Source organism: Cynoglossus semilaevis, chromosome 1 (assembly GCF_000523025.1).
Source record: "Cynoglossus semilaevis isolate Cse_v1.0 chromosome 1, Cse_v1.0, whole genome shotgun sequence".
In the NCBI taxonomy this organism is placed as follows: Eukaryota; Metazoa; Chordata; class Actinopteri; order Pleuronectiformes; family Cynoglossidae; genus Cynoglossus; species Cynoglossus semilaevis.
Window position 1 is genome coordinate 2,001,538 of NC_024307.1, and position 11,462 is coordinate 2,012,999.

The 11,462-nt window shown below is 47.3% G+C and overlaps 1 protein-coding gene across 1 annotated transcript in view; it reads left to right on the forward strand.

The window, feature by feature from the left end:
* kiaa1109 (KIAA1109 ortholog) overlaps positions 1–11,462 on the forward strand; it is a 70,076-nt gene that overhangs the window by 39,918 nt on the left and 18,696 nt on the right. The window contains 16 exon segments of the mRNA XM_025059126.1: positions 1–39; positions 41–275; positions 1,861–2,059; positions 2,260–2,529; positions 2,604–2,697; positions 3,720–3,926; positions 4,299–4,534; positions 5,195–5,439; positions 5,528–5,633; positions 5,995–6,092; positions 6,241–6,429; positions 6,513–6,681; positions 6,983–7,194; positions 10,664–10,862; positions 11,053–11,112; positions 11,206–11,432. The exon segment at positions 1–39 is cut by the window's left edge and continues 291 nt beyond it. Of these exon segments, the coding sequence (XP_024914894.1) occupies positions 1–39; positions 41–275; positions 1,861–2,059; positions 2,260–2,529; positions 2,604–2,697; positions 3,720–3,926; positions 4,299–4,534; positions 5,195–5,439; positions 5,528–5,633; positions 5,995–6,092; positions 6,241–6,429; positions 6,513–6,681; positions 6,983–7,194; positions 10,664–10,862; positions 11,053–11,112; positions 11,206–11,432 (2,785 nt within the window).

Sequence of the window (11,462 nt, forward strand, 5' to 3'; positions counted from 1 at the left end):
CAGTCGCTACACTGCTGGCTCCGCCCCCCCCCCCCCCCCCCCCCTGCCTGGATCTGAGGTCGTCGGACTTCAGCCGCAGCTCCCGTGGCAGTCTGAATGGGACGGTTCGCAGTGGCACCCAGACGTTAAAGAAGAGGGGTGGAGGAGGAGGAGGAGGAGGAGGAGGAGGAGGCCAGATGCAGCCTAATGGACCTCCATCAGGCATGGACACACTTGGGAGGAGAGAGCCCAGGGGACGGAGCTCCCTCGGACGTTTGGAGCGGCGTACATCCAAGGTAAAAAAAAAAAGAAATCTTCTTTAGACCTTAAGAGCAGGTGACTTCACTGCCCTCTGGTGGTTTATTGTCATTACTAGAAATGCACATTTGATCTGAATGTTTTAATCGTGGAGAAGTGAAGTGAAGTGTGCAGGGAGTGGGTGGACACTGACGCCACGGGAAAATACAGAAACAATTCTGCTGCTCAACTCTAGAGGGAGCCTCCAGATTACACAGCAAATATATACACGTGGCAGCTGACGCAAGAATAAGACAAATGTCCAACAGACCGCTCTCTTTCGTCCTGTGTTCCACATGGTTCCACATGGTTCTGTGTTCCACATGGTTCTGTGTTCAACATGGTTCTGTGTTCCACATGGGTCCACATGGTTCTGTGTTCCACATGGTTCCACATGGTTCTGTGTTCAACATGGTTCAACATGGTTCTGTGTTCCACATGGGTCCACATGGTTCTGTGTTCCACATGGTTCCATGTGGTTCTGTGTTCAACATGGTTCTGGGTTCAACATGGTTCTGTGTTCAACATGGTTCCACGTGGTTCTGTGTTCCACATGGTTCAACATGGTTCAACGTGGTTCTGTGTTCCACATGGTTCCACGTGGTTCTGTGTTCCACATGGTTCCACGTGGTTCTGTGTTCAACATGGTTCTGTGTTCCACATGGTTCAACATGGTTCAACGTGGTTCTGTGTTCCACATGGTTCCACGTGGTTCTGTGTTCAACATGGTTCTGTGTTCCACATGGGTCCACATGGTTCTGTGTTCCACATGGTTCCACGTGGTTCTGTGTTCCACATGGTTCAACATGGTTCTGTGGTCAACATGGTTCAACATGGTTCTGTGTTCCACATGGGTCCACATGGTTCTGTGTTCCACATGGTTCCATGTGGTTCTGTGTTCAACATGGTTCTGTGTTCCACATGGTTCAACATGGTTCTGTGTTCCACATGGGTCCACATGGTTCTGTGTTCCACATGGTTCCATGTGGTTCTGTGTTCAACATGGTTCTGTGTTCCACATGGGTCCACATGGTTCTGTGTTCCACATGGTTCCATGTGGTTCTGTGTTCAACATGGTTCTGGGTTCAACATGGTTCTGTGTTCAACATGGTTCTGTGTTCAACATTGTTCTGTGTTCCGCATGGTTCCACGTGGTTCTGTGTTCCACATGGTTCCACATGGTTCAACATGGTTCAACGTGGTTCTGTGTTCCACATGGTTCCACGTGGTTCTGTGTTCAACATGGTTCTGTGTTCCACATGGGTCCACATGGTTCTGTGTTCCACATGGTTCTGTGTTCAACATGGTTCAACATGGTTCTGTGTTCCATATGGTTCCACATGGTTCAACATGGTTCAACGTGGTTCTGTGTTCCACATGGTTCCACGTGGTTCTGTGTTCAACATGGTTCTGTGTTCCACATGGTTCCACGTGGTTCTGTGTTCCACATGGTTCTAGAACAGAGTTTCTTGTCTAACTCTGGCTCTGTGCTGATACAGTAATTAAATGAGTCATTAATTAAGAATAGTTTGGAACCAGCAACCCTTCAGGCCTGTAACTGGTGTTGTCCTGTCACTGGTCCAGGTGTCCAGGAAGGGCTCCCGTGACGTGGCGGACCACATGACCATCCAGATGGACGACTCTGACTCCATCACGGTGTCGGAGCAGAGTGAGCCGTCAGCAGAGTGTTGGCAGAACATGTACAAACTGCTCAACTTCTACTCCCTCATCTCTGACCCCACGGGCATCCTGGAGAAAAGCTCCCCAGAGAACTGTCTTTCAGGTGCACCTCACATTCACAACACTCAGCAATCAGCACAGCCTCTTAAACCATCAGAGTTCAGTGATACCTTCAAAGTTTGAGGTGTACTTTTCATCAACACTTGATAAGCTCCAGGAGCTGAACTCTATGACCTTTGACCTGTCAGAAGTTCTTCTACTCTGTATCCATGTCAGCTTGACTTTCTTTGTGAATTCCTCCAGAAGGCGGGCGGCCGGGGTCCGAGCCCTTCTGTAAAGTCATCTTCGAGTATGAGAAGGAGCAGCCGGAGCTCACCACGCCCAGCAAACCCCCGGCTGCAGGAGGAAGGAGGCGCAGTCTGGTGAGCTCGGAGCCACAGCACGTCACGCTGATCGTGTTTGGCATCGGAATGGTCAATCGGACCCACCTGGAGGCCGACATTGGTGGACTGACCATGGAGGCGGAGCTTAAGAAGATTCACGGGAGTTTTACTCTGAAGGAGAAGATGAAAGGTAACACAGAGCCGTGTGTTCTCCTGATGACAGGCTGAGCTTGAACTCTTCTTCTACTGTTCATGTGTCGGCAGATATCCTGCACCAGAAGATGACGGAGACGTGTGCGTCGGCTCATATTGGAGGAATAAACATCGTCCTGTTGGAAGGAGTCACTCCTGACATCCAGTATGTTCTTCTCTACCAGACTTCTGTTAGCTGTATGCTAATGCTAACTGGAGTATTTCATTTCACCTTTAGTTACAAATGTGAAAAGGTGATAAAGTTGGTTTCCACTTTTAATTGAACCATCTGTGTAGTATAACACTGTTACACTGATAATAATTATTAATAACAATAATAATGATAACAATAATGACAATAATAATACACATATTAATAATGATAATCATACTCATAAATATAATAATGATAATCATAAAAGTGAAGACTGACAACAGTGTTTTTTAGAAACTACGACAGAGTTTAGTCCCCCTCCTCACCACCCCCCCAGTCCCCCCCCCACAAACAGTGAGGTTGTTTGTGAGGCACTTTAATCAGATGTCATTTAATCTCGTGCTTCCGTCACTAATGTTAACTAGGTCACTGACCCTTGTGCTGCTGGTTAACGTTAGCTGGACATGTTTGACCTGGGTTAGTTGGTCAGATTAGTTAAAGTTAAGAGAACATCCAAGCTGCTGCTGCCTGGTTGTCATTATTAATGTTATTAATGTTATTATTGTTATTATTGTTGTGCTGTGGCTCCTCTCAGTTTGAACAAGGACATAGCTCCCCCTGCAGGGCTGTTACAGATGTTGCCTCCTCACTGAATCAGAACTGTTTCAAATCTCTCTCTGTTTTTTTTTTTCCTACTTTCCCAACGTTCTCTTCCAACTTGTGCCAAAGACTGGAGGATTTCCCAACTTCTCCCACCAGCACAGCTAAACAAGAGTTTCTGTATGTGATTGTCACCTACATCTGTCAGTGAAAAAACTAGTCCCATTTGTCCCATCAGTCACATGGTCACCACACGTCTGCTCACTGGTTACTGTTCAAGAGTCGTTTTGTCTGATGGTTTGGCCCTAAGCCATGAGCCTGTAGGTCAGCGACCCCTGACATGCCCCCCCCCATCATGTCCATGACATCACGTCCTTCATGTCAGCTGTTTTTTTGAGGCCCCCTCCCTGACCGTCCTTGCTGTTGTCTTTCAGGACCGTGGTCAAATGCAACATTGCCAAGTCTCAGGCCTTGTACAGCGCACAGCGAGGGTTGAAGTCCAACAACGCAGCCGTGTTCAAAGTGGGGGCGATCATGATCAACATCCCCCAGCACCCGGCCACGTTACACGGCATGATGGTCCGCAGCTCTCACCAGCTCTCCAAACAGATCTCTGACCTCATTCGCCAGCCTTCCAACACGTACGTAGTCCTGGTCCAAAGTCTGATCAATGGTTCGTGAGGGAGGGGGACCAGGGGACCCTTTACAGCTGACGTTCAGTTACTAAAACGTCCACTCCCTTTCCTGCAGCCGTCTGTCTGTGGCTGGTTTCCATGGTAACATGCTGTGAATATATTTATGGCCTAAAAGCTGTGTCTTTTTCAACCAGAAGACATTTTAATAGTAATGACCTTTGATGACCTGTCTCCCCTTCATGTGAAGCACGGCCACAGGTCAAGAGGTCAAATACGTGAGGCCTTGATTCCTGAAGAGAGTCCAGTGTCCAGTGTGAATGTGCAGTGAGGGAGACATGAATGATGAGCTGACTCTTTTCTCCTACACCCTACACACAGCCAGCCCCCCAACAGAGAGGACACCCCCACCCCACAGCCCTCTGACAAGGCCTCCAGCATCAATCAGACCCCAGTGGAGGCCAACGAGTTCCCCCAGCTTCCTGAAGGTCTGGAAAAGAAGCCCATCGTCCTGAAGTTCAGCGCCATGATGGACGGCATCACCATCGGAGCTGCCCTCCTGCCCTCACTGAAGGCCGAGTACAAAATGGGCCGAATGAAGAGTCACGGCATGACGGGTGAGGGACCATCATCATCATCATCATCATCATCATCATCATCATCATCATCATCATCATGTTTAAGGCTAATTAAGGCTAAAGTGAGAAGTCACAATTGACATTCACACTCTTTAGTGTGAATGTGGATGAGTTCACGCTGTATCAGATGAATTGATGTAGTCTGCTGAATACCTGTACAACACAGTCCACCTACACAGTCTGTCCACAGGGTGGCAGTACAGCGGTGCTTTTCTCCTATTGCTGTGTTCTGTGACTGAAGAAGAAGAATCCAACAGTTTGAATGTAGCTGCTGCAAAAGGGGGCCTTTAAATGTGTACTTGGCACCACCTGCAGGCCAGGAAAGAAGAGCCACACGGTTCATGTTGACAACCAGAGAAGAGCCTTTAAATATCATAATGGTGTGACCTGAAGAAGAGAACAAGGACGTGTTGTTATCACTCCAGATGTACACACGTCATGTTAGACTTGGCGAACAGACAGTGATGTCACTTCCTGTGTCTACACACACACACACACACAACAACACCACCTGCTCATAGGGAAACAGTAGAATACCCTACGCTACTGAAGGGTTAGCTGTTAGCTGTTAGCTGTTAGCTGTTAGCATGTCGACGCCCAGAGATCAGACTTCTGTTTCACTGCTGTTCTTTTTTACAGGAGCTCAAACCAGTTTCACCTTCGAGTTACCAAACCACAAGCTCTGCTTCCAATCTAAAGTGTCTCCAGTGGACGTGTCTGCCATGCCCCCGTCAGCCAGCCTGACCCTGCCCCCGGTCACCATGTCGGGGGAGTACATCATGGAGGAGCACGAGAGCCACTCCGATCAGGGCTGGGCTACGGACGACTTCCCGTCCAAGCAGGGGAATTACCTGCAGGGCAACTACCTGCGCTGTGTGGCAGAGGTTGGAACATTCTAGTAGATTTAGACTTGATGGTGGAGGATGATCTAGTGAGAAGACTTCTCTCTGATCTGCTCTCTTTGATGTGCAGATAGGCTCCTTTGAACACAACCTGACCACAGATCTGCTCAACCACCTGGTCTTCCTGCAGAAGGTCTTCATGAAGGAAGTCAACGAGGTCATTCAGAAGGTGTCAGGTATGGTCTCACACACACACACACACACACACACACACCATAGCATCGTAGGTTCGTAGGTAGACATCATAAGAAGCATGTGATCAGTTCAAATCCAACTGTTTTCCATGTTAGAGAGTTAGAGTTCAGCGTTAGACGGAGTAGATGTCATTGATGTTATTAATGTCTTTGATGTCATTGATGTCATTGATGTCTTTGATGTCATTGATGTCATTGATGTTACTGGTGTCAATGTGAACAATTGTCAACGTTGACTTCAGGACACAGTCCTGATGTGTTGTTGTAGTATGACACACCCAGGGTGTAATTCCATTAATGCCCTGTAGCAGTCACATTATTCTGTGCATTTTCTTTCTTACAGGTGGAGAACAACCCATCCCACTGTGGAACGAGCACGATACTTCGACTGACGCAGACAAACCCAAGATCCTGCTGTATTCACTCAGCCTCAGATTTAAGGTAAGGACAACTACAGACCAGACACAGACCAGACACAGACCAGACACAGACCAGACACAGATTGCTGTTGTGACATTAAATCATATTCAGACAATAAAAGTCAAATGTGATTGGATGGTTTTCCTAACAGCTGTCTTTGTGTTGACAGGGGATCCAGATGACAGCGACCACGCCCTCCATGAGAGCTGTCCGCTTTGAGACCGGTCTGATCGAGTTGGAGCTGTCCAACAGAATCCAGTGCAAGGCTCAGGGGGGGGGCAGCAGCAGTTACCTCAAACTGTTTGGCAAATGTCAAGTGGACCTGAACCTGGCCCTGGGACAGATAGTCAAACACCAGGTACCGACGGGACCAGGGACACCTGTATGTGTTTGATCCCACTTCACAGTTCAACGTGAATGACTGACCTGTTCTTCACCAAGGTTTACGAAGAGGCCGGCTCAGACTTTCACCAGGTGGCGTACTTCCGGACTCGGATTGGTCTTCGTAACGCTCTGCAGGAGGAGATCAGCGGCTCCTCTGACAAAGAAGCCGTCCTCATCACACTCAACAGGCCCATCGTCTTCGCCCAACCGGTGGCCTTTGACCGAGGTTGACATTTTTAAACAGACTGTGTGTGTGTGTGTGTGTGTGTGTGTGTGTGTGGTCTGACTGATCTGAGTTCATCTAAATAGACTGTTTCTCTTTCTTCACCTTGAACTGTTACTGTAGCTCTGCCCACCTCCACTGTAGTACTAGTTTGTAGTACTGTACTTGTTTGTTGACACTAGTACTGTTAGTTGGAGGGAGTTTTCACAGAAGCAGTGGCAGCAGCTCAGAACATTTCACATCTTTTTTTAGTTTCTTTTGGACCTTGAATTGACATGTAAATGTTTGTGCCCCCCCACTGCAGCTGTGCTCTTCTGGCTGAATTACAAAGCAGCTTATGACAACTGGAACGAACAGCGCTTGGCCTTGAACAAAGACATCCACGTGGCCACCAAGGAGGTGGTGGACAAACTGCCAGGCATCCAGCAGACCTCCTCCCAGGCCTTCAGCACTCTGTTCCTGCAGCTGACGGTCGACGACCTGGGCATCTGTCTGCCCATCACCAGCACGTCGCAGGTACACTGCTGCAGTGTGGCTCAACTGCTGGAGTCAGTTCATCCTGATTGGCTGAGGTTCAGCATAGTCTTGGCCTGGATTTCTGAAGTGAAAACCACATCTTATGGTATTTTAAACTCTGAGGAGAAGTAGTACTATAAAACATACCTGCCAGTGTAGTACACCTGTCAGGCTTCACTCAGGTAATATTGATCTTTTTGTTCTGATAAACTAATACAACGGAACACAAGATCGTTCTAGGGTTCTAAGATGTGTAGATCAGAGTCGGGAGGATGACAACGGAACACAAGATCGTTCTAGGGTTCTAAGATGTGTAGATCAGAGTCGGGAGGATGACAACGGAACACAAGATCGTTCTAGGGTTCTAAGATGTTTAAATCAGAGTAGGGAGGATGACAACGGAACACAAGATCGTTCTAGGGTTCTAACATGTTTAGATCAGAGTAGAGAGGATGACAACGGAACACAAGATCGTTCTAGGGTTCTAAGATGTGTAGATCAGAGTCGGGAGGATGACAACGGAACACAAGATCGTTCTAGGGTTCTAACATGTTTAGATCAGAGTAGGGAGGATGAGAACGAAACACAAGATCGTTCTAGGGTTCTAACATGTTTAGATCAGAGTAGAGAGGATGACAACGGAACACAAGATCGTTCTAGGGTTCTAACATGTTTAGATCAGAGTAGAGAGGATGACAACGGAACACAAGATCGTTCTAGGGTTCTAACATGTTTAGATCAGAGTAGAGAGGATGACAACGGAACACAAGATCGTTCTAGGGTTCTAACATGTTTAGATCAGAGTAGGGAAGATGACAACGAAACACAAGATCGTTCTAGGGTTCTAAGATGTTTAGATCAGAGTAGGGAGGATGACAACGGAACACAAGATCGTTCTAGGGTTCTAAGATGTTTAAATCAGAGTAGGGAGGATGACAACGGAACACAAGATCGTTCTAGGGTTCTAAGATGTGTAGATCAGAGTCGGGAGGATGACAACGGAACACAAGATCGTTCTAGGGTTCTAACATGTTTAGATCAGAGTAGAGAGGATGACAACGGAACACAAGATCGTTCTAGGGTTCTAACATGTTTAGATCAGAGTAGAGAGGATGACAACGGAACACAAGATCGTTCTAGGGTTCTAAGATGTTTAGATCAGAGTAGGGAGGATGACAACGGAACACAAGATCGTTCTAGGGTTCTAACATGTTTAGATCAGAGTAGGGAAGATGACAACGGAACACAAGATCGTTCTAGGGTTCTAACATGTTTAGATCAGAGTAGAGAGGATGACAACGGAACACAAGATCGTTCTAGGGTTCTAACATGTTTAGATCAGAGTAGAGAGGATGACAACGGAACACAAGATCGTTCTAGGGTTCTAAGATGTGTAGATCAGAGTCGGGAGGATGACAACGGAACACAAGATCGTTCTAGGGTTCTAACATGTTTAGATCAGAGTAGAGAGGATGACAACGGAACACAAGATCGTTCTAGGGTTCTAACATGTTTAGATCAGAGTAGGGAAGATGACAACGAAACACAAGATCGTTCTAGGGTTCTAACATGTTTAGATCAGAGTAGAGAGGATGACAACGGAACACAAGATCGTTCTAGGGTTCTAAGATGTTTGGATCAGAGTAGGGAGGATGACAACGGAACACAAGATCGTTCTAGGGTTCTAAGATGTGTAGATCAGAGTCGGGAGGATGACAACGGAACACAAGATCGTTCTAGGGTTCTAAGATGTGTAGATCAGAGTCGGGAGGATGACAACGGAACACAAGATCGTTCTAGGGTTCTAAGATGTGTAGATCAGAGTCGGGAGGATGACAACGGAACACAAGATCGTTCTAGGGTTCTAAGATGTGTAGATCAGAGTCGGGAGGATGACAACGGAACACAAGATCGTTCTAGGGTTCTAACATGTTTAGATCAGAGTAGGGAGGATGACAACGGAACACAAGATCGTTCTAGGGTTCTAAGATGTTTAGATCAGAGTAGGGAGGATGACAACGGAACACAAGATCGTTCTAGGGTTCTAACATGTTTAGATCAGAGTAGGGAGGATGACAACGGAACACAAGATCGTTCTAGGGTTCTAACATGTTTAGATCAGAGTAGGGAGGATGACAACGGAACACACACTGCAGATACACTCCACTTTGTTCTTGATGGTACAATGGCCTTGAGGTTCATGTGAATACTGTGAACAGTCAGGACATGAGTGCAGATAACTGCAGTACTGACCTTAGTATTGACCTAGTACTGACCTCGGTACTTGATCCACCATCTTTACATCCTTCACCAACTCTTTGTAGTTTGAACCTTTTCGATCAGAGACGAGGTCTTTGTAAAAGAGAAAATCCTTTGATCTCTGTCTTTTTGTTCCTTCTGTGAGGAACCTTCTCCTGTGAGGAACCTTCTCCTGTGAGGAACCTTCTCCTGTGAGGAACTCTGGATGTTGATTGTTGATGATGAGTGTTGATGTACTGGCTGTCATGTCACACTTATTTCCATAGAAAGGACAAGTAGCAGCTACGGAGGGCATCAACCCTGAGGCTGGGGCCACCACATCCATAGACCACCATAAAAATGCCAAAAAAGTAACCCCCCCCCCTCTTTTATCTTTGGTTTGTTGTTGACAATGACTCACTGTGATCACTCATGCACTGCACTACACTTCACAAGTCGTGGCCTGTGTTCTTCTGGCTAAAAGACTTGGTTCCTAAGGTTTTTGAGGCATCAGTGCTAAAATGGTGTTGGTTCTGCAGTGTGGTGTGAGTGTGGCACAAATAGAACCCTGTTGTTCTCTGCCCACGAGACTGACGATTGGATGAAGAACAACAACACAGCCGTCCACAGAACAGTGTGAAAGTGAGTGGAGTGGTTTTGGTGTGACAACTGTGGTCTGCTTTAACAAGAACACTGGAGAGTCCACAGGTACAGTACCTGGTACAGTACCTGGTAAAGTACCTGGTACAGTACCTGGTAAAGTACCTGCTTGTTCATAATCAGACTGCAGTTCCTCCTAATCTCCCAGTAAAAACACAGACATTCCTGGTACATCAAAGGGAGTTCTGCTGGTTCTAACAAACTGAGGGTTTGGTAACAGTTCGGCTTCGTGGACTGGAACTGAGACACAGTTTTTTTTACCTTTCATAACGTTGTTATTAAAAAGGTAAAGAGGTTTTTACACAGACATAAAGCCAGGGCATTTCTCTGGGTCACTTCCCGTCACCCCTGGTCCCCCAGGCTGTGGGACTTCACCCCGTGTCACACACCAGCGGCCAACAGTTAGCTGCTGTGCGCTGATGCAGTGATCAATGACTTTGTTAATCACCAGCGGCAGCATCATGAACTGTTATCAACCTCTCGAACGTCCTGATTGGTCCAAATTGATGGTTGTGGGTTCTGTTCCCAGGTGTTGCTCTGTGTCTAACTGTTCTCCCTGCTCCTCCACCAGGCCAATCACACCATAGATTTCGACACTGGTTCGGCACTGGTCCTGACCATCGAGAGCACACTCATCACTGCCTGTTCATCTGAGTCTCTCGTGAGCAAAGGTCATTTTAAGAACTTCTGTATTCGCTTCGCTGAGGGCTTCGAAACATCCTGGGACGACTGGAAGCCGGAGGTCCGAGGAGATCTGGTCATGAACGCATGTGAGTCAAGCCTCTGTGTTGGCGTCTGTACTGTAGTATATACTCGAGTATACTACAGTACATGTATATAGTGTATACAAACACAATGTAGTGCACAAGTATAGAAATAAGGCATCCTTCCTTTGATAGCCTTTGATGTGGAGCAGTTGTCCCCTGATGCAGCCACTCTGTGTTTGTTCTCTGCACACAGGTGTGGTACCTGATGGTACATACGAAGTTTGCTCCAGAACAACAGGTCAACCTTCTGCAGGCAAGTTGACCCAGGACTCATCAAAGTCAAAGAAGCAGTTTGAAAGAGTTCCTTTGTTTTCATCGCGACTTTCACATCTCCTCATCAAAGCAGAGAGCAGCAGTGCCGGCACCTGGACTCTGAATGTGCTCTGGAAGATGTGCGGCATTGACGTTCACATGGATCCTAACATCGGCAAGAGGCTGAATGCGCTCGGGAACACGTTGACGTCACTGACCGGCGAGGAGGACACGGACGACATCGCTGACCTCAACTCTGTCAACATGGCCGACCTGTCGGATGAGGATGAGGTTGACACCATGTCACCGACCATCCACATGGTAAGTTAACGTGACCTCTGGTAGAAGAGC